Source organism: Mytilus galloprovincialis, chromosome 3, assembly GCF_965363235.1.
Source record: "Mytilus galloprovincialis chromosome 3, xbMytGall1.hap1.1, whole genome shotgun sequence".
Lineage (NCBI taxonomy): Eukaryota > Metazoa > Mollusca > Bivalvia > Mytilida > Mytilidae > Mytilus > Mytilus galloprovincialis.
In genome coordinates, this window is record NC_134840.1 from 20,759,224 (window position 1) to 20,782,885 (window position 23,662).

At 31.2% G+C, this 23,662-nt stretch overlaps 2 protein-coding genes across 4 annotated transcripts in view; one reads left to right on the forward strand and one right to left on the reverse strand.

Annotated features, from left to right (window-relative positions):
• The window catches only part of LOC143067386 (structural maintenance of chromosomes protein 4-like), a 55,603-nt gene extending 38,104 nt beyond the window's left edge, over positions 1-17,499 (reverse strand). Inside the window, exons 1-10 of the mRNA XM_076240614.1 lie at positions 17,358-17,499; positions 11,259-11,401; positions 10,457-10,651; positions 10,035-10,214; positions 8,865-9,029; positions 8,016-8,143; positions 6,591-6,731; positions 2,611-2,761; positions 1,645-1,788; positions 126-203 (exon numbers count right to left, since the gene is read on the reverse strand). Coding sequence (XP_076096729.1) covers positions 126-203; positions 1,645-1,788; positions 2,611-2,761; positions 6,591-6,731; positions 8,016-8,143; positions 8,865-9,029; positions 10,035-10,214; positions 10,457-10,651; positions 11,259-11,401; positions 17,358-17,430 — 1,398 coding nt within the window. The 5' untranslated portion in view covers positions 17,431-17,499. The remainder of the gene's footprint in view (positions 1-125; positions 204-1,644; positions 1,789-2,610; positions 2,762-6,590; positions 6,732-8,015; positions 8,144-8,864; positions 9,030-10,034; positions 10,215-10,456; positions 10,652-11,258; positions 11,402-17,357) is intronic.
• Positions 17,500-17,526: 27 nt separating this feature from the next.
• The window catches only part of LOC143067387 (UDP-glucuronic acid decarboxylase 1-like), a 30,560-nt gene continuing 24,424 nt past the window's right edge, over positions 17,527-23,662 (forward strand). For all 3 annotated transcript variants that reach the window (XR_012975939.1, XM_076240615.1, XM_076240616.1), the window contains exons 1-2: positions 17,527-17,658; positions 20,933-20,969. Coding sequence is in view for 2 of the 3 variants with exons in the window: in XM_076240615.1 (XP_076096730.1) it covers positions 17,577-17,658; positions 20,933-20,969 (119 nt within the window). In the remaining variant the exon portion in view is untranslated. The remainder of the gene's footprint in view (positions 17,659-20,932; positions 20,970-23,662) is intronic.

Genomic DNA, 23,662 nt, shown 5'->3' on the forward strand with positions numbered 1-23,662 from the left:
AACCCTGATTGTAGAAAAAAGTAAAACAGATTTAAAAATTATAGTATATATACTTGCATAAGTAAATCAATTTCTTTTACATTGTAAGAAATTTATGTCATTTGGTAGCAGCATAAAGTATTTACCTTAGACTTGATATCATTTACAAACTTCTGTTGTTCTAACAACTCTTCTTCTCTCTTGTCTTTTTCTACTTGTAGTCCCTAAATAAATAACACAATATAACAAATTACAATTATTCCTCAAAAAAAAATCAAAAAATCATGAAGGAATTGCTTTTAAAAACATTGTAAAATATATTCTGTTACAAATATATATATTTATTTATCGTTATTTTCCTTTAATATTGCTGACTAATAATTTCCTTTCTCAGCAGAGTCAAGTGATATGAAAAATTATCACTAGAAACTAAGGTGGCAGTGCTTATGAAATTGACAACATTGTCATAGGTAAAATAGCGATAAACAGATTATCATTGGTCATCGTAACTCGATTACTTTTCTCACTTTCGCTGTACCGGCTCAAGTGAAACTGGATGTGTCAAAGCGACACGAATGGCCCCGTCTGAAAAAGTTGAAAAATCTGCAATCTCAATAACACACGTGGACACAAACATGATGGTAGTCTCACATATCAAAAATCAGCTCTAAATCTGGAGGCGTATAGAAAAATGTCCATATAACTGATTTTCAACAATTTTCAAAGTTGTCAACCCTTAATTCTGGCAAAAATTAGCAGAGCAGAACGAACCTTAATCTTGATATGTAACTCAACATGGTTAGCTCATATACCAAAAATCAGCCCAATATCTGAAAGCATTTAGAAAAAAGGTCTGTATAACTGTGATTTAAAAAAAATTTCAAATCCAAAGCTCAAAATTACAACAAAAATTAGCGGAGAGGAACGAAACTTAAACTCGATCTGTAACTCATCTTGGTTAACTCACATGCCAAAAATCATCCCAATATCTGAAAGTGTTTAGAAAAAAAATCCGTATAACTGTGATTTTCAACAATTTATCAAAGTTCATAGCCCGTAATTTTGGCAAAAATTAGCCAATCGGAACAAAACTTTAACTTGATCTTTAACTCATCTTGGTTAACTCACATGCAAAAAATCATCACAATATCTGAAAGCGTTTAGAAAAAAACCCACGTATAACTGTGATTTTGAACAATTTATCAAAGTCCAAAGCCCATAATTTCAGCAAAAATTAGCAGAGCGGAAAGAAACTTAAACTTGATCTATAACTCATCATACCAAAAATTAGCCCAATATCTGAAGGTGTTTAGAAAAAAACTCCATATAATGGTTTGTTGCTGAATGACGGAATGAAGGAATTTCGGAATTACGGACAAGGGTAAAACTATATGGCACCGACAACTTCGTTGCGGGACCATAAAAATACCCTTCGTTGAGATGGTCAACGATAATCTATAAATATATTTACATGTTTATCAAAAAGAACAGAATTTTTATTGCTGTTTTTCCTCATGGAAGTCAACAGATGGATTTCAAGGATAAAGATGTTGGATTAGATTCTCACTTTTGGAGTGATTTTCAAGAATGTCCTATTTTAGAAACATGCAAAGGCCTGTACCATATCTTTATATTTATTATATTTAATTCAGATGATAATCTCACCTTAGTCTCTGTTTTCAGTCCTTCCATCACTACAGCCATTTTTTCTTCTTCTTCCTTCTTTTTAACTTCAAGTTTCTCTAATTTTCCTTGGTGACTGGTAATAGCTTTCTCAGTTTCACCTGGCATTGATTTCAAGTCTTCCACCTATATTTTAAAAAAATCTTTCATTCTAAAACCTTGAGATTACATCCTTTCTTTTAAATCAATAAAAGTCTAAACCTATAATGACAAAAAAAATAATAAAACAATTCCTCTATTTTCTTTACATCACGCTTAGATTTTTTTTTCTTCAAGATATATTCTCATATCACCTGTTTCATGCTTCATAACATATGTTAGACCCTCTAACAAGTCTGACAATAATGCTGTTTGTTTGGTTAACAAATATAAGCAAATAATAGTTCCACATGTCTGGTAAACAAAATTTGCTATTAAAATCAAGTTAAAACATTGTAGATATTTTTAAGTCACAATCTTTGATGATTACACTATAAATCTTGTAACCACCATTTTTTTTCTTTTATAATTCATGATTTATTATGTAGAAAACTACTAAGATCTTTGAAGAGATTACAAATTTGGGGTTATTACTACAGAGCATGCCTTAATATTGTATACAAATTATCAATTCAAGCTAACTTTGGGAAAACCACTAAATTCCAGATTTTATCCATTAAAGATTATCCCTAAAAATTTGTGGTCAACAGATTTTTGATCTGTCAGATGAAACATTGGTTTATGTCTGAGTCCGACAAAATGTCTGATTGTCCAAAGTAGACTAGAATGTTTGGTTGGAAGTAAGTTCTTCGGGTTAAGTCAGTCAATTATACTTAATAACATGATAGCTGAAAATGGGGAATAATAAATGGTAGTCCAACTTTCTTTTTCATGATTAAAAAAAAATTAGAAATCTGGTAAAAATGTTTGATGTATTAATACACTTTCACAACTTGCAGGTAAATTTACCTTTTTCTTTTCTTGTTCCAACTGCTTGTCTAATTTCTTTGTTTTTTGTCTATTATGTTTTAGATCTTCTCTACATTTGACATCTTGTTTTTCATATTCTGTGAATTTCTCTTTTGATTCTTCCAAATGTTTTACTTGTCCTTCATATTCACTATTAATAGAAATGATAAAATCTACAAACTTTCAATATTCTGATAATAAACTGTTATCACAGAGATATGTCTCGCCTTTTTGTAATTTTGATAATGAAAATGTTGAAATCCAAATAGCAATACTCTAACATCTTACACAAGTTATGCAAATATTCAAAGTCAATGAACCATGACTGAGTTATATGGTTAAACAATCTCCATGTAAATGAAATGTGCCAATGCTAATACAACTGCATACCAAATACCATTGACTTATTATAAGTCGTTCCCAAACCTAAATACAAACATTAACTTGTAAACTATGTAACAGTTTCAGTCAATGAACCATGAAGAGGGGGTGGGGCTATATAATCTCCATGGAAACAATACTTGCAAATGCCAATAAATTTGCATACCAAATATCATTGACTTAACATAAGCATTTCATCTTAAACTGATCTAATCACAAACTAATACATGTAAACTAAGATAAGTTTTAAAGTCATTAGACTGTGACTGAGGGACAAGGCCAAATATTCTCCATAGAAATGAGATGTGCCAAAGCTTATACAACTGAATACCAATTCATATGGGCCTACCACTAATGGTTCCCCTTGAACTGATTTAATCACAAACTAATACATGATAACTTCGAAAAAATTTCAAAGTCAATAGACCATGACTAAGGGGGTGGAGACAAATTATTTCGTAGAAACAAGATATGCAAATGCTTATATAACTGCATACCAAATATCATAACCTACCACTTGTGGTTCCCCATAAACTGACCTAATCATAAACTAATACATGTAAAATAAGCAAAAGTCAATAGACCATGACTGAGGGGGCAGGGCAAATAATCTCCATGGAAATGAGATGTGCCAATGCTTATACAACTGCATACCAAATATGATTGACCAACCACTTGCTGTTCACCATCAACTAGACCTAATCACAAACTAATACATTGTTGACACCATCACCATCGCCGGAAACTGCATACCTTTGTCGCGCTTTTTGACTCTGTCAAGGCGAGACAAAAATGGATGTACAAATGTAACACTTAATGAGAAATTTACAATTTTGGTGTATCCAATTTAGATATTCACTTTTATCACAGCCAAAATCGCCAAAAATCAAGATATATTAACCATATGAAAACATCATTTGTCATTTCTTGACTACAATAACAGGAAGAAAGTTGGTATGACAAACCTATGCTCCCTGAACTGTACATTGATAAATATTGATGCTGACAAAGGAAGGACTGTTAACATGCTGAACCTTTTGGGCTAGACAATTATGTATCATTATTTTTTCAATCACACTTGCCACTTGCATTTTGTATTATAAATGTATTGTCATGTCAAATGTTTTTATACCCTTATTGTCCTTATTTGGAATAAAAGATTTTTTTCTATTCCCCTTAAAAAGCCCAGGTTAAACATAAAGATTTTAAAGCTTCTGGAAATATGTTATGTTATTGTTGTCTACCGGTACTTTTTTTACTGACACCTTGACAACAAACCTTTTGACCTCAACTTAAAGGTCTTTGTTCATTTCCTATTTTCTACCTGTAAAACTTTTGTAGTTTATTATTCTTGCCCTGAAACCAATTTTTCCTACAATTTTTTTTATTTCTTGTAATAATGACCTTGACCTTTGACCAATTGAAGATCAATAAGCTTTTGTCTCTTTCTTTTGTATTAGTTTTATTCCAACCCATTAAAGGATACCGGTAAATGAGAGGGGCATAATAAACAGAAAAGATATCTCATTGATTTTACCTTATATTTTGAAATATACAAATCATGAATGCTTATGTATGACCCATGCCCATAGGAGTACAAATTATTCAGATTACTTCATAAAAATTTGTCATGATGGGTCAGATTGTCTTACTGATGAAATTCTGGATCTGTGATTAATACTTCCAACATTGAGAAGAAAAACAATAATTGGCAATGGTCTGAATAGGTTCAATGATAGGCAGTCAAATGAAAAATTCAATATCTATGGATTAGGGAAATGTTAAATGGCAGAAAAAATGTACTTGTGTTATTATCATTTTTACTAGAACACACCCGTGATATCGCGGGTCCGTGACTGAATTAAAGTATAGAACTATGCGTATTATCTGATAAAGCCATGCCAATTATAAGATGCACAGTTTTCTCTGCTTTAAAAAGCTTTCTGTTTGAACCCGTCGACCTTGAACTTATCAATTATTGGTAATATTAATTATTTGGAAAACAAAAGTGCCTGGAATGGAGTATTTTTTAATCAACAGCATTGTCCTATATTAGTTATTTGATCTTTGATTTGCTGTTTTACGTCATGCCGGCTAACAAATTGAAAACTGTACCTATACGCCTTAATTTAAGTCCAAATTTTTAGTATTCGTATTGTCATCTTAGAAAGTCATACTGATTAAAATACTACAATAGGGAACAATGTGACAATGGTTGAATTTAGTAGTGTCAACCCTGTGGTTATGACCCGTGTATATGTCGTGTACAAAAATATTGTACATGTTATAATTTGTACAATGCTAAAATACAAGTTATAACATGTACAAAAGTACCTCATACATGTTGTAACATGTACAAAATATTACTTAAAAATGGTTCTAACCTGTACAAAATTTGGAAAATAATAATAAAGTAGAATATACATGCATGATTGAAATTTATTAAATAAAACAAACAATAATCAAAAGCAAAAGAAGGTGCATTATTTTCAGCATGCATAACATACCAAATTTTCATTCATTTTACAAACAAGTTTTTTTTACTTGTTACTACAAGACAGAGACATGTGACACCTTGAGTTGCACAAAACTTTCACGCTTCTACATTTGCACCTACCAGACTTACACTGCCTTTCTTACAGTGACAACGCACAAAACCTCAATCAATGATAACTTATGCACTATCTCTCTCACTCATTGGCACTTCAGACACATTTAAAGTTGCCTTTGCTAAAAATTGAACCTGGTTCCTACTCAAGTATCATTTATTTCAAATTTACCTCCAATTGTGTAGCCTACACGTTCATTCACATTGATCACCATGCCTTTTATGTTTCTCTTATCGTTAGGGCCCCTATGAATAAACTCGTCATAGATACCAGGATTAAATTTTATATTACGCCAGACGCACGTTTCGTCTACAAAAGACTTTATCAGTGATGCTCGAATCAGAAAATGTTAAAAAAGCCAAATAGAGTACGAAGTTGAGGACCAAATATTCCTAAAAGTTTTGCCAAATACAGCTCAGGTAATCTATTCCTGAGGTAGAAAGCCTTAGTTTTTCAAAAAAAAAATCAAAGTTTTGTTAACAGTTAATTTATAATTATGAACATATCAATGATAACTCAAGTCAAAACAGAAGTGCTGACTACTGGGCTGGTGATACCCTCAGGGAAATAAATCTCCAGCAGCAGTGGATCGACCCAGTGGCAAAATAGCAAAATCCTAAATACACCGGATGGTGGTGCGTCTGTTAGATGTGGAACGTAGTACAGATAAGGTAATAGGTAACAAGTGAATATACTATCGGTATCGGTATCGGATTCGACCCTGAACTTGTTAATTATTGGCATTATTAATTATGTGGACTGCAAAAGGGCCTGGAGTGGTGTAATTTTTAATCAACACCAATGTCCTATATTAGATATATATAAAGTTGAATTCTTTGATTTGCCGTTTTTACCTGATGACGGCTGACAAATTGGACCTCGTCATTTTAGTATTATAGATTTGATCTACTGCTTTCGTTTTCCTTAAATTCATTTGTAAATCAAAGAAAAGATAACTTTTCCTTAAACTAAAGGCACCTTTTTGTTTACCTATAAATTTTTCCTAATTCTTTGTCTTTTTCTTTCTTTGCAGTTTCTATCTTTGCTATTTGTTCATTCACATCTTTCATTCCTTCATTTATTTTGTTATACTCATCAGTAGCTTTCTTTTCATTACTAGCACATTCAAATCTGAAAAGAAAATGTTATACCATATTTATTCTAATGCCCATTTATATAATTTTTTTTGTAAAGTTACATTGTTTTTATTGTATTAAATAACCAGGTGCTCCACAGGGCGCAGCTTTATACGACCCCAATGGTCGAACCCTGAATAGTTGGGGCAAATTTGGTCATAATATTCAAGCTTGATACTGTCTGAATTTGGATTGTGATCACATTTTTGGCATAATATAGGTTTTTGTCACAAAACTAATGTGGTCAAAGATCTAACAAGTCTATTGCACAATACTGTGCAATTGAAGATTTCTTCTTGAAACTTTTTAAAATTCGAAATTTGAAAAATTTTGAGAAAAAAAAAGAATCACTTAAAAAATGGTAAACAAAAAATCCCGCCCCCACACTTTTTGAAACCTCCTTGGAGCAATAAACCTTAAACTCAATCCCATGCTTACCTTTGTTGTATTGAACCTTGTAGTATAATTTCAGAGAGATCCATACACTTAAACACAAGTTATTGTCATGATTGTTTGGAAAATAGAAACATGCTTCTTTTTGGCCCCTAATTCCTACATATTTTGGGCAATTAACCCAAAACTTAATCCCAGCCTCCCCTTTGTTATATGATACATTGTGGTACAATTTCAGAGAGATCCATACAATTACACACAAGTTATTGTCTGGAAACTAGAAAAATGCTTGTTTTGGCCCTTAATTCCTAAACTTTGGCCCCATAACCCCTAAAATGAATCCAAACCTTCTACTTGTGGTTTTAAACATTGCAATATAATTTCAGAGCAATTGAAATACTTGTACACAAGTTATTATCCTGAAACTAGAAAACTGCTTGTTTGGAGCCCCTTTTGGGCCCGTAATTCCTAAACGGTTGGAACCATCATCCCCAAAATCGATCCCAACCTTCCTTTTGTGGTATTGAACCTTCTAACAAAAATTCATAAAGATCTATTCACTTAAACTAAAGTTATTATCCGGAAACCAATGTGACTTTGGACGACGCAGACGACGACATCATACCATTATACGATCCCAAAATTTTTTTGGGGTCGTATAAAAATATTTCATTGTTGACACAATTGTCTCGACAAGAATTTGTAGATAACAAAATTAATACAGTAGATTCATTTATTTTCATGGGTTCTAATTTTCAGGATTCTAAGAAATTTATATTTTTTAATGTTTTACTTACTAAATGATAGAGCCATATTTTGGGTGTATACAAAGAGGCTAACTTAACCATTTACATCAGTTTATTATTTTCTAACAGACTGTACTTACATATACTTATGGTAAAGTTTATTTTTCTGTCGTACAATATCATTCTCCATATTCAAAAACTGGACTGCCTCATTCTTAGGACCTTCTAAATTGTCTTTCTCTTTTTCTACAGCCTTCACTCTGTTAAGCTTTTGAGAACAATAGATACATATCATATGATTAGTTAAAAGAGAATGTAACACTTAAGAATCATTGAGTCTTTGACATCAATTTTATTGAAATCTGATTACACTGGTAGATGTCCCAGTGCTTACATTTTTTATTTTCCAAGGGGCATAATTTCCTAAACAGAATTGACTTTGAACTTGTAAGAGATGTTGCTGATGTTAATCTTTGACATCACATATAGAAATATAATGAGTACCATTGAATCATAGTCAATTACTATATTAATTTCATCTTCAAAGGCATTGCCGCATAACTTCCTAACATAATTGATTGACCCTAACTTTTGAAGTCATCAGAAATATCGTTGATATTTCAAACCTTAAAATTTATTTAATTGAAATTTGACTAGAACAGCAGGTGTGAGATTTTTTTTTATTAAGTTTGACACATAAATGGACTGACATTTTTATATTACTCACATTGCTTTCCATTTAGGGACAACAAAAACAAAATCATTCATTACCTTAAAACCTTTCAAGTTCAACTGTTTCATCACTTACACATCCCCTGGTTTAAAACATTGAGATTTGAGTGTTTCTGATGAAAGTAAATCTAGAGAAGTGCTTTTGTTTAAAATAAAAAAAAATTCAAGTGTTATACTTGAGTGTCAAATAATATCCTATTTATTTGAAATAACATTTAAATGTATTGAAGGTACATATACATATTACAATAGTTTACCTTTTCTCCTCTCATTTCATTCAGTGTTTCCACTCTTTTAGCCAGAACTTCAATGGGTTCTTTGAATCTATTACTCCCAATAATATCCTCTAAGAATTCCAACATACCATCATCATTCTCAGACTGACCCTTTGGTTTCATCATAGCTATCTGTTCTACCTCCCCCTAAAGTATATATAATCATACTGTAGTATTTCTTATAAGTCAAGACAGTAAGGATATAGCCAGACTAGTAAAATAGTATGCCCTTACTCCTTGGTGCACTGTCTCTTAATAGCCCTTACTCCTTGGTGCACTGTCTCTTAATGAGAGAACAGTTATATGTTATTTGTCAAGGCAGTAAGGATATAGCCAGACTAGTAAAATAGTATGCCCTTACTCCTTGGTGCACTGTCTCTTAATGAGAGAACAGTAATATGTTATTTGTCAAGACAGTAAGGATATAGCCAGACTAGTAAAATAGTATGCCCTTACGCCTTGGTGCACTGTCTCTTAATGAGAGAATAGTAATATGTTATTTGTCAAGACAGTAAGGATATAGCCAGACTAGTAAAATAGTATGCCCTTACGCCTTGGTGCACTGTCTCTTAATGAGAGAACAGTAATATGTTATTTGTCAAGGCAGTAAGGATATAGCCAGACTAGTAAAATAGTATGCCCTTACTCCTTGGTGCACTGTCTCTTAATAGCCCTTACGCCTTGGTGCACTGTCTCTTAATAAGAGAACAGTTATATGTTATTTGCCTTGTAAGTATCCCGTGTCTGTATGTTGTAATATATATGTATATGAAATGTCACAGATAAACAGCTTAATTGTTAAATATGAACTACATGTATATATGATTTTTATTTTAGCAAAAATTATTTTTATCTACTTCTTTTTCAGTAAGAAATTCATATAAAAATCTTCATATGCAAATTAACAGGTATACATACAACATGTAAATAAAAACTTTGTAACCTTAAAATTGTGGGAGCAGTTTAGTGAAAATCCAGTTCAACCCAATGAAATAAAACAACAAAAATCACATGTTCAGCTAAATGTATTTTTTTGAAAAATTAAGAAAACGAAAGTCCCAGAAATATTTTAATAGAACATGTATACACATGTATGTGATTAAATATTCAACAAAATAATTATCACAGCTGCATAAAAATGAAGTTGTTTACCTGTAAAATAAGAAATCTATTGTGGTCCAGATCAATACCACTGCCTCTGAGGAGGTTAGTCACTTCTTTATAGGTTGCTTTCTTTTTGTCTATCATATAATAAGAGCTGTTATCTCTGAAGGCAGTTCTGGAAACAACAAATTTTGTGTTGGGTACCACTGTGTATTCTTCATCACTGTCCTAAAAATAATAGATATAAGAAGATTAAAGGGGACAAGGAAAAACACATTCTAGGTCAATTAAAGTGAAAATAGCTCAATTTAGTACTTCTTCAGGCATTTTCAAAATTTTCTGAAAAATATAGTTATATTAAATATGAAAAACATGCAGCAGTATAAGTATTCAATTTATTGAAATTCACAAGATGTATACTCGTTATTATTTTCATTAGTCTGAAGTTATGAGATGAAATGTTTTTTTACCCCTGTGTCTATGATCTTTTGGAAATGAACTGCCACTGTACAGCTCTCAACATTCTTATGGTTCTCGCTATTGTGAAGGAGAACACTGATTTTCTTTGACCTAATTCTATTGGCTCTGAATCCAAACACAAATAACATGGAATCAATAACATTTGACTTGCCACTACCATTTGGTCCAACTATAGAGGTAAAACTCTGAAAAATATATCTACTCCATTAATATTAAGTTTTTTAATCATAATATTATATACATGTATACAAGAAATACACTTTAATACAGTTCACCTACAATGTATAACTTATAACAACTTATCATCTGTTTTTACATAAAAACTAAGTCATCAATTAGAAACTGTTAACACAGAGATATGTCTCGCCTTTTAGTTATTTTGATAGTAAAATTCTAAATATTATTGACCTACCACTAGTAATTCATTGTTCCCCATTAAATGACCTTATCACAAATGCATACACTATTGATGTTGCCATCGACAGAAACAGCATACCTATGTCGCAACCTGTCTATCTTCATTTTAATAATGAAATTTGACTTCAATAAATGCTTTTGAAATCTAATTGAAAATTGAATATATTTATTTTGCAAAAACTGATTCTGAATATTCTTGTATCCTGGTCTTCTGGCATTTTGATGGATCAAGACATGATTATCTGGACTTCTAGCAAAAAAATATAGTGATTTTACCTACTTGAAGACGTCAACTTAGCGATATTTGTTTGGTGAAAACCTCTTTTAATTGAAGACTTTTGAAACAATTTTGTAAAAGCTATTAAGTATGTTTACCTTGTGGAATGGTCCTAATGTCTGCACACCAGCATAGGATTTGAAATTTTCATTTACAATATGTGTTATCATTAGCCTAGGTCCATTAATACTGTAGGTGGCAACTGTTTGTGGTGCAGGAGGAACCTCAATGGGACCAAAGTCTTAAAAAAAGAACAGCAACTCTATATATTTTTACATTGCAATAAAAGTACTTTAAGACTTGTCAATATAACTCTGGCTTCTCACAAAGATGAGTCCATCAGTCATATTCTCATGATAATCTGCATGGATTCATCAAATTTCAAAACTGTGGAGTCCATGTCAGATCATGTAGATCATCAAGTGAGCACATGTATCATTATTTTGTAACCAAAAATCAAAATTTAACGTCAAATCCTTGCTCTACATTGTATTTGGGACAACATCCCTTATGCGCCTCAAAATGAGGAACTCAAAAGTCATGTGCAAAGAAAAAATCTCTGTGTAGTGATATTGGACATGTTTCTATTTTTTACAAATGACTGAGCTTAACCATTTGTGGTGATTAGGAAAGTAGAGGAACATAGAATAAATGTGTAAAAACTATGGAGCTATTGAAAATGTTCAAAGTATTAAATTTTCAAAGAACTTATCGTGTTAAAAAGGGGATATTTTACCACAAGGAGCTGCATCACGAAAGGATGTTCAGGGTATGGTAATATACAGAAAAAGTAATCTCACTTCGTACCCCGAAAATTTAACCACATATGTGAAAATGTCACAGCTTCGAAACAAGCTATCATACATATCCAAGTTTACGATATGGACTGAGCTACAGGAACATACGTTATCATTACCGCCTATGTAAAAACAATTAAAGATATTGGTGATCTCCAGATGTCAATAATAAATTATGTATATGAACATGTAGATGTAGAAGAAAATTTCATCTTCTCACTGACTGTTGGACTTGCCTTAAAAAAATATGCGAAATAAGCAATAAGAAAACAAACTTGCTGACTAAGATTTCCGTGTAAACTAATACAAGCTTAGGATCTAAATCAAGGTAATCAGTCAGTCAGCAAGATAAAACAGCTGGCTCACTAAGAATTCATAAGTGATTTGCCAGATTGAGACACCCAAGTTACCATGGTTAATAATATATCAATGTGCTATTAATTACTCATCATTTGACAGCAATAGGTAGACTCCTACATACTAAGGCCAAAATAAAAAGATTGTATGTTTGCCCAAACGCGACCGACCCAAAATAAACCCGCCGACTCAAATTCTTTTTTTGACGTTTTTTTGAAGAATTTTTTTTTTCAGATTTTTTTATGGTCCGCTCCGTCATCGTACAAAACTTAATGTTTGTCGTCTTTGCGTTTGAAAGTAACTGTGAATAAGATTAAAAGAAAGCGTATAAAAGACGCAGTTAATCGATATTCGATGTTCTCTGTTTTTATCTTCTGATTTAACGAACGTAAAGTAAAACATGTGAAGTGGCACAGTTTTTTTTAACGCTGTAGTTGTCTGTACTACCAAACCCTTACCTATATGATCAATGTTAATTTCATCGTGTTATCGAATATCTGATAAGAATATTCAGGTAGATTTGTTCAAAACCATGTGCAATCGAATATTTTCAATGTTATTCTGACAGGAAATGGATCCGGAAGTTGCGAAGTTACAATCTTGCAAAAAGATTTTGTTTTTACTGAATAAAAAGGAATTATTTCTTGATAAATTGTTGTCTTTAATTATTATCTTTCTTTATCATGTAAATTAGATGCCCTTTTATTCAAATAGTTCAAATTTACAAGTCTCATTAGACAAGATCAGTACGTTGCTGTTTGGGAGAATTTGATAAAACTATAATTGTTCACAGAATCAGAAATATAATCTTTACTGAATGTAACTCCCTCAGAATAATTTATTGCAATATAAATCCCTTTTGACAAGAGAAATCTCACTTTTGACAGAAATATTTTTTTCACATGTGCAAAAGTAAAAGCATGTTATGGACGCCATCAGTGTTCTCCCCAGGCCCTTAAAGGACCGCGGGCCCGCGGTGTTTAATTTTCTACCGTGGTGGTATCGTTCTTGCCGCGATGTATAACTTTTCACCGTGGTGCTAAAATTTTCGGTAAAAAAAATCGATAAACCTTTCCGTGGGGTATTAAATTTCAGATGAAAATTGACCAGTTCAAACCAGTTCAATCCAGTTCTGACAACGAAGATTGTTTACACCACGTGATCGATTTACCTTTTGAAGTTAACCTTGATGATTGGATTTAATCGATGTACATGATTCTTGTGTTTTAATTAACATGATTAATTAAGAGATCATAACTTAATGATCACAGACTTAAGAGACTTTTGAGGGACAAGCAGACATTTGTTAATTAACTCTATTACTCCAGCGTTTGGTCATAAATGAACATAGATTTGCGTAATTTAAACGTGAGTTACTTCCCCTGATTTAGGTTATAACAAAAATGTGCTCCTAAAATAATATCCATCATTTAAAATAGAAATAAAGTACAAATTGAATGCAAAATTATATAAGGATGTTACCTCAAGGATAAAAACTTTCTTTGAACATACCAACAAAAATATATTGCAAATTACTTTTGACAATCATACTTTAATTAAAGCACAGACATATTTTATTAAATAGGTAGAATATCCATTTATTTCTTTACTGACTCATATATAGTTGAACTGTATGAAAGAAGTTCAATTTTTATAAGAAAAAAAATAATGTTACAAATATTGCAACTCAGCTAGACATGATAACCATTCACAAATGTCCACATAGATAATATAAGTATACTTTTCATGTCTATCATGAAATAACACAATAATGATTCTAATAATAATGTTATTGATGTCTAAAAGAATCATGTCTAAAGCTATGGAAAATAATATTTAATTTATTAAAGGTTCTGCATTAAAATTTAATCTTGTTTAAAGTTAATTGTTATGGTGTTATCTAACAAAAATTGGGAATGTGTAGTGTAACTACAAGTATCAGGCCAAAATTGGCGTGATCAAAGTATAAAAAGTTACTAGTTTAAAGACTAAAAGTGCTTTCTGTTATTTATTCTTAAAAGATATTACAGTATACAAACTGTTTGATTTACTTTTTTTTTTACCAGTATTTTTTTACCCAAAGTCTACATAACACAGTAAACAAAACAAAAGACAAAAAGGTAATGGCACAAAAACTAACAAGAAGAAAAAGTAAGCGATGCAACGCGACACAACATATTGTACAAATCATTTCGACATGCGTTACCCTGGTGCTATCCAAAAATCCTGGGGAGAACACTGGCCATATTGGATTTTTATACAAATTTGTGAGGAAGCCTCTAGAACCATGACCTAAAAATAAATAGTCTTCAGAAAACGTTAACTTTATGCAATTATATTTTATCAATAATGATTATTTTCAAAAATTTAAACTTGATTTTTTAAAGAAATAAAATTATAACAAATACGTTTTTAGTTTGGAGATTCTACAGAACATGCTTTGATCTATTTATAGCCAAATTAGTTTACCTGTGTGATAATGTAAATACAAATTTGTTTTCAAAACATAAAAAAGACTCAAACTAAGGATGGTAGATAATAATTCATATAAATATTTTTGGACATTTAATCTATTTTAATAGAAATAGGATTTAAAAACTGCAAACAAATTTAATCATTACATACATAATCAGCTGATATTTTTTTTACACAAACATCGTGTTGATGGAACTGTTGAAAATCACTTCATAAATCCACCAGCCCTTTCACACAGCTAGCAATTGTCAGTGTTATAAACATCTCAGGATACAAATCATATAGTAGACTAATTTATTTATAGAGGTTTTAAAATTCATGGCTTTTGGTTTTCTCTACAAAGGTTTGACGGAAAAAAAAGATATACTGTTTTAAGATCTTTTAATATTTTCATGCAAATTCTGATAAAAAAAAAAAAAAATAAGAATTTGCCTACCTACCTACCCACATCCAGTCATCATGGGTCGGGTTTGGGCAAACTGAAATATTTTTAATTGTGGCCTAAACAGGGCCTTGTCAAATAATTAAGGAGGCTTTGAATTAGGTTATTTGTGTTAATAATAATAAAATAATGTATTGTTTTTAATAACATGAAACTTTAAAGTCATTTACATGTTTTAACCCTTTCCATTCAGGTGACCATCATATGACTGGCTTACAGTTACACAAACCACCTTTATTTGGCTCCAATGGCTCTACTTTTAGAGGTCTAATTTTGTATACTCATTTCAAAATTAAGGCATCATTCCTCAACCTGAGGCTATCTTTTGTCAAGTTTCTCATGTTTACAGTGTATTGAGTGCATATAAGAACTTGGAAAATTTAAATTGGTTAAAAATTGGTTTTCGGGATTGGGCTTCCCTTCAGTGTTTTACACAGGAAGTTCAGAGGCCTAAAACTTTCAAAAATAGTGTAAACCCTCAGACATACAACTTATCATAAATGATTGTAATTATCTTTGAAATACGCATACAAATGACTACATTTTGTACTTTCAGTTGCAGGTCAAATAGAAGTAAAAAATCAGTAAGTTCTTGGATTTTTTTTGTGCAATGACTTTCTTTAGACTGCTGTACCCAGATCAGTTTTACTCTGATCTAAAAAAATGTTGTTGTTTATGGGTTCACTTGGGTCCACTCTACATGCAGACTACAGCTTGTTATGATATTGTAATTATGTTATATAAATGATATTGTAATTATTGTATTTATTTATGTTGGCCTGATTTGTGTTGTGTGGCCTGATAGTTGTTTACAGAATGATTGGAACTTTCCAGAATGATCCTAATAAAAGATGCGTTATATAAACTTCTACATTTTACTAGAAACTTCCGTTGTAACTTTCCAGGATGTTCCATTATAGACTGTTCTAGAATTTTCCATGACAACTATATATATACAGACACTCAAGTTAAACTGTTGGACTTACTCTTGGGCTTGGACTTAGACATCGATAGACATTAGTATTCACCGCATTTGGATTGACACTTTAATTCTACAAACAACATCATACTGGATTGTGACCGTAGTAGTGAACGTAATATTCAGATTGGATTCCGAAAGATATCCGGATACAGATAAAGATAAAAGATTGGACTCATATTTTGACAGTTAAGTTGACAGTAATATTTGTGTAATACTTCTTGTAAACTTTTGTATAATAAATATTGTTAAATTTTACTATTGATTTGTGTCTTTTGTTGGCTACAATTTAAAGGCGATTTCTGGCCGTAACAAGCTGGATACACACATATCACCATCATTAAGTCTTCTAGACTATTTCAACACCTGATGACCAACTTGGAGCTTCTTTGTACCATGAATGCCAGTTTTGATCTGGGAGTATAATGTTCTTCGTGCTAGAGTAGTGATATCCTTTAGTTGATCTTTATATTAGCAAACATTTTTTGGTGCTTACCAGAAACATATGTATAGTGGGTCTCATTGGGGTCTAACCGTGATGCGGGACAGATTTGTTTTAAGTGAAGTCCTGCAGGACACAGGAAATTACATGCACCATTATGGCAACGTGAAGCAGGATACGGGATTCTCACTAAACAATTAGCGGGATCTGGGATGAGACCCCCTCCCTCCCCAAATACATGTACACCTTATTGCTCTTTGTCGGACTTGACACAGCCTGTGTCACACAGGTACCTGAAAAAAAATTGATGTCATGAAATAATCTGACGCCACAATGGACAAGTGATTGTTGTATGACATCTATTGTCCAAGCAGGACAGATTCTTGGATCAGCTGGGAATAGCATTAAGTTGTATGACACTCCATCTATACTGCTCTATATCTCAGCCTTGGGCGAACGAACCAGGATTCTTGCGTGGACGAAAATAGTCTTTAATTTTAAGAATCACTGCTGTTCTTTTCATACCAAAAGAAGCAAGATGGTTATGATATGCTTTATAATGTGTGACAGCTGCAGGTGAAAAGACATGAACTAGAACTTCTATAAATTTTTGATGAAATTTTGATGATTTGTGATGATTTGAAAAATAATCTGGTTTTGAAGATTGATGTGTTTTCTCCTTTTATCTTTCAATACGTGAACTACCTGTTTCAAGATTAAGCGTTCTTTGAGGAGATGTTTCCGCGTTGGAGGTCGCAACTTCCATTTCTTCTGACATTTTTAAAACTTTGTTGTTGTTGTAAATCTGAAAATGGCGCCCAAAACAAATTTTGTAAGGCAGACAGGCATTGGTCAAAATGCGAGCTTCCGGTTTGATCTTGATTATCTTCCTTGTTAGAACACCGAGAGAGACGATATCCTAATATGAGATTTAGATATCCATTTAGAAATTGTACAGTAAAAGACAAGTTCATGGCAATTACACTGTTTGGTCTCATCTTGATAGGTAATTTACATATAACAGTCTTATGATTTTCGTCCCAACTTTAATTTCAACCTTTTAAAAATATTCTTTTCAGATGCAAGATGATTCGGACATACTGCCACTGGCACAACTTGAACTATTTTCGGACACACGAAATATATTATACAATGTATAACTTCTCCTTGACGGGAAGATAGATATTATATTCTATTCTCTGTTTTCACAATTTATATATTTTTTTAGTAAATCAAGTCCAAAAGACAAAGGGAAACTTGACTATTGTTTAACCAAAGCCAAAGGTAGTCTGAGCCAAGGCCCTAGATTGTCTGGTAAAACAGCTGTTGGACGTCAGAGTAATCTCAGACTAATCCAAATGTTTTTAGAACAGTAGAATGTCTATTGAATCACATCAGATGCATACTGACGTCCATGAGTAAGGGTGCAGTAGTAATGCCCTTAGCTGTTAGGTGTCAAACCATCATTTTCTGCTACTGTTAGCTTCAAATAGGTTAAAATTTTACAGTGATTCCTCAAAATATCCTTGTCCAGATTCCTTATCAGTCTCAAATAGTTATTGTTACTGTTAATTTTGGAAAACATTTACCATTATTTGTCATGATGATGCCCCCATTTAGACCTACCATTATAATAACAAATCAATTTTTATGCCCTGTTACTGGGCATTTATATGTTTTCTGGTCTGTGTCTATGTCCGCCTGTCCCGCTTCAGGTTAAAGTTTTTGGTCATGGTAAAAGTAGTTTTTGATGAAGTTAAAGTCCAATAAACTTGAAACTTAGTTCACATGTTCCCTATGATATCTTTTTCTAGTTTTAATGCCAAATTAGAGTTTTTACCCTATTTTCCGGGTCCTCTGAACCTTTTTTTTTTTTCGTATATAAATTTTATTTATAAAGTATTGTGATATACATGTACATGTAAAAACTGTATACGGTTTTTTATGACATGTATAACTTTTAAATGTATTTATTATTATTTTCAAAATGTACATTTAATCTCAAGTGTCAAACAAGCTGAAAAATAAAATGAATACTAATGAGAATAATTATGAGACCCACAAAATGGAAGGTTAATTTCTGTCATAGTTAAATCAATAAGTAATCAGAAAATTGTTAATTCTGAAACTGAAAAAAATATTATCATTTTTTAAATGAAAACAAGTATTAATTATGCTTTTGTCAAGAAATTGTACATACTAAATACTACAATGTTTTTACCATATTTGAATAAATACTTTAAGTATGGATGATATGTCCTATGGACAATGTGGTGGTACGGCCAACAAATCCTATGGACGATTAGGAGTATGGCCATTGCAACTTGAAATTTTATAGACAGTTGACTCTTGTTCTATTTTTCTCCTTTCTTGAACACAATATTAATGAGTGTCTGTAATTTAATCAGGTTATGTGATACTTGATCAATGATTCCCAAGGTCATCTGGGTTCCAAGATTTATCTTTGCTTAAGTAAAAGGAGACAATTGACATAAGAAGATGTGGTATGAGTACTAATGAGATAACTCTCCATCCAAGTATACTTTTTTCTGTGTTGTACATGCTAATTTTCAATACACAACCTGCATGTTAAAACAGTAATTGCAAATAAAGCCACCTACAAGTATATATTATTTGTCAATTTTTGAGAAAAAATCATTTGGGGAGACACATCTTGAACACCTTTGTAATATGTGCCAGAATTCATACCTTTGAAGATGAAAAATTGTCTTTTCTCTAATATATGAAGAAAGTACAATATTTCTTAAATCAAAGTTAAAAAAAAGAAGATATTTTGGATGTCTATTTCTATAGCCAAATTGGTTTGTACCTACATTGTAGACCAGGTTTAAAGAAATTTATTGAGTAAAAAATTAATTGTCAAGTTTGCGAAAAGATCAAATGTACATGTATATATTTTGTTTTTTGTTAATGTAAATTAAAGAAACAGATGGCACATACATGTTACAAAAGCTGTTTCCAATTTGGACATTTATCTACTGTAACAGCACAAATAGATGACAGCTTTGATGGCTGTGTATACAATACACAATTACACACTTAATTATGTTTTTAAAATGGATCAATGAAAAACTGTGAAATTTTAAAACATTTGTTCACTTTTAGTTCATAGAGATGTCAATTTGAGCTTCAGAACTTAGTAGTGCATGTAGTATAGACTTAGTTTCTAACCCAGTATTGCTATCTAGGATCTACAAATGATGTAAAAGTTATTCTTAATTTTCTTTAATGTGATCTGTACATGTGAAATCTTAGTTGAAATTTTGTAATTCACAGACACAGGTGACGTTGGTTGTATTGTAGTTTTTCTGCTCATTTTGGGCGTCGTGATTGGCAAATAAAATATTTGTTTGTTTAGGTGCGTTTTTTAGGTTGGAATTTCAAATACGGCTTATAAAGTCATTATATTGGTAGTTCCTTAGGTAAAAAAATGTAGGTTGGAAATGTGATCCATACTATAAACAGTTGGATATTAGATCAGTATACCTATAATTTAAACAGAATTTTTAGTTTTTAAGTTTTATCTGAATATTGAATTTTGTTAGCATCAACTCAAGGATAATTTTGAAATGGTACATAAATGTTGCATAGCTATATAGGGTGACTTCATGTTTAGGTTACCCCACATAAAGCAGAAAATTCATCTTATCTACTGCTGCAATAACTTGATATCAATCATCTACATAAAATGTATTTATTGGATCTTTGAACCTTCAAAATTATGAACTTGACATTGTCCTCAAATCAGAAGAGTTGATTCCTTGTTCCATTCATGGCTTATGACATGTATGAGTTATTCCAGTATATACCTCATAGTAAAAAAAGCAAAGCAGAAAATAACTCCTTTACCTTGTTCCTGGATAAATCTGTCATAATTGACTGAAACAACCAGAGGAAATACCTATAGCAAGCAATAAAAAATAATCAGTCACCAATATCATTTTTAAGGCAGATATCAAGCAATTCTGTGTTTTTCGGTAGACTGCTTTTTGAAAGGGGTCAATGTCATAAGTGTATCAGCTGTGTAATATCTCATACCAAATACCTGTGCAACACATTGCAACTTGCTAAACAAAATTACATGTAGCAAAAAAAAAACGAATTGAGAAAAAATATCAGACTACAATCAAGATTATTTTCACTGAAAATAGGAGGTTCAGAGATTAAATTCACCTTCATTTAAAATTAAACCTTTACAATATCCTTGACCACTAGACAATCCTTTTATGTTAATTCTTATTATTTTATTTTTATTGCAGTATGGTTTGGAAACTTTTCACATTCTGTTGGAGACATGTAAGTAGAAAAAAAATGATGAACACATTTTTAAAAATGATCAGCACTACATGATTAAAAATTAAATTTCTGTCATTGTCCTTGAAATAAAAAGTTCATGTTTTTCATTGTTTTTTATTTAAGAGTAATATTATAAAAAATGTAAACTTCTCCGAGTCGTGTATATATTTATTCCTTTCCGGGAAAGTTCTAAAATTACACAACTTTTTCATCAAGTGTAAGCTATCTGGGACTGGACTTGGGGTCAATTACATTGGAATGTAATTAATTAAATTACACATTACATTGCAAAAATTATCAATTACACTAATTACACATTACACAGTTTTTGAAATGTAATTAATTAAATCACAATTACTTTACTATGGTAATTAATTTAATTACACATTACATTTCATCATAATATTTTTTAACAATATTATAAATGTATATATAATGCATGTCTAAAATATTCATGTAAGCATAGTTTAAGCGTTGCATTTTATTAATCATTAGTAATTTTAATGTTTTGTCAATTTAGTCTGCATCTCTCTGGTCTGAACACTTTGACAGCAATTCTATAGTTTTTCGACAGGAGCTAATGTGGCAGATATTGCATGATCAGAACATGGAAGTTCTAATAAAATAAATTTATCATTATCGTTAGGGCCCCGCCTTTAGGCGGGTCGCCCTATAGTGATCAGTCTGTCTGTCCGTCCGTCCGCAGTATATTCATCTTTATAGCCATTTAACTGTAGATAAATTTGTTTCCTTCTTCTAATTTTCCTCAAATACTTATATCAACCAGACTTGGGGTAATTGTAATTGTAATCGTTAATCAGCTGTAATTGATTACAATTTTTCAAGTAATCAGTGTAATCATTAATCAGCCAAAAATCTGATTACATGTAATTTAATTTAATCAATTACTTTTCAAAATACCCTGTAATCATGATTACTTTTTGATTACATTCTGATTACAATGAAAAAAATCTAAAATTGTGTTTTTGGTCATTAAATGAACCTCTTTGTTCATATTTGATAAATTTTTAACATACTAAAATGGTTTGGTTACTTTAAGCTTGTCTACTTCAGTTAAAAATAAACTGTTACAGTATTGAAAAGTCATCATTAGCCTAAGCAGAGACATATGATACAATTATATACCTTTTATCTTGGTAAAAGATATTGTACATACATGTATATTAAGATGATAACACAATGTTGACTGCTGTACCCCTATTTTTGACATTTTTACCTATTATGTCTGTTTGTTTTGTTCACGCATCGGTGACTATATAATGGAATTTGATGCGACTGTCATACAAGTGAGAGGTTTAGCTAGCTATAAAACCAGGTTCAATCCACCATTTTCTACATTTGAAAATGCCTGTACCAAGTCAGGAATATGACAGTTCTTGTCCATTCGTTTTTGATGCGTTTTGTTATTTGATTTTGCCATGTGATTATGGACTTTCCGAATTGATTTTCCTCTTAGTTCAGTATTTTTGTGATTTTACTTTTTTCATCGTTTTATAATGATCTTCATATTAATATTTGATAATAACTGTTATATATTCAAGTAATACTTTTCTTTAACCCTGAATTATAATCTTTTGTTAATTTTTGTGATTTTTGTCAACTTTGAATTGACAGGTAGGAGACTAATTAAGGTTTGTTTTTATTGCAATTACCAATTGAGTACTTCCATAAACTGCCACTTGGAATACATATATATTATGAAAATTATGAAAAATTTGTTCATTAATATAATACCACATTTTTCATTTGCATTTAAAAAATGACATAATAAATGTTCAAAAAAAAAGGACCACAAATAAATGTAAGATCATAATAGAATAATTACTGTAACAAACATACAGATATTTTAAGTTTTATATTTTTTTAAGAATGGAAATATTGAGGAATAAAATAAGTGAAATTCACAAAATGAAAAAAGAAAATGAAAATAAATATATATAATGTTCTGATGAATATTTTTGATGTTAGTTCACTAATTAACATTTTATCATGTTTTTCACATATGAATTATACTAGGACTATAATTACAATCAAACAAAGGAGTTAATTGAATCCACTATTTGTTGAAAAAACTCTCAAGTTTATTGTTTCTTACGGCTATACACTTCTCTAAATTATAAAGATCTTTAATAGTATTTTCCTTACAGCATGAATTGATAAAACTTTCTGGAAATATCTTGTATTATAAATATATAGTTTAAGACACAGAAAAAATAGGTTTGAAATTTCACCCTTGTATACATGTGAGACATCACCAAACAAAAAATTCTTTTTGGTGAATGAGATACTTATACAATTAGATAAAAACCATATATCTATTACTTCTAATAAATTCTGGACATTTTCACAATTCCCTAGTACATGTTCTATAGTTTTAAATAGATGATGTTTAATTTGAAGTTATCATTTTATAATTGAACAAAATAAAATACGTTCTCAAAAATGCTATAGTTAGAGTGGGTGCTCATTTTCGCCGGGGACACAATTTCGCCGTATAAGGATTTTGAGGTGTAAAAACTTCAAAGGATGGCTGAAATGGAAGAAATGTACCGTAAATTATATTTTTATAACAAATATAATATTTTTTTTAAACTGAGACAAAATTGCAGCTCCTACCAAAAATGACAGAAAAACGGACAACGATTTTCGGACAATTTCCTGAATAAAAAACA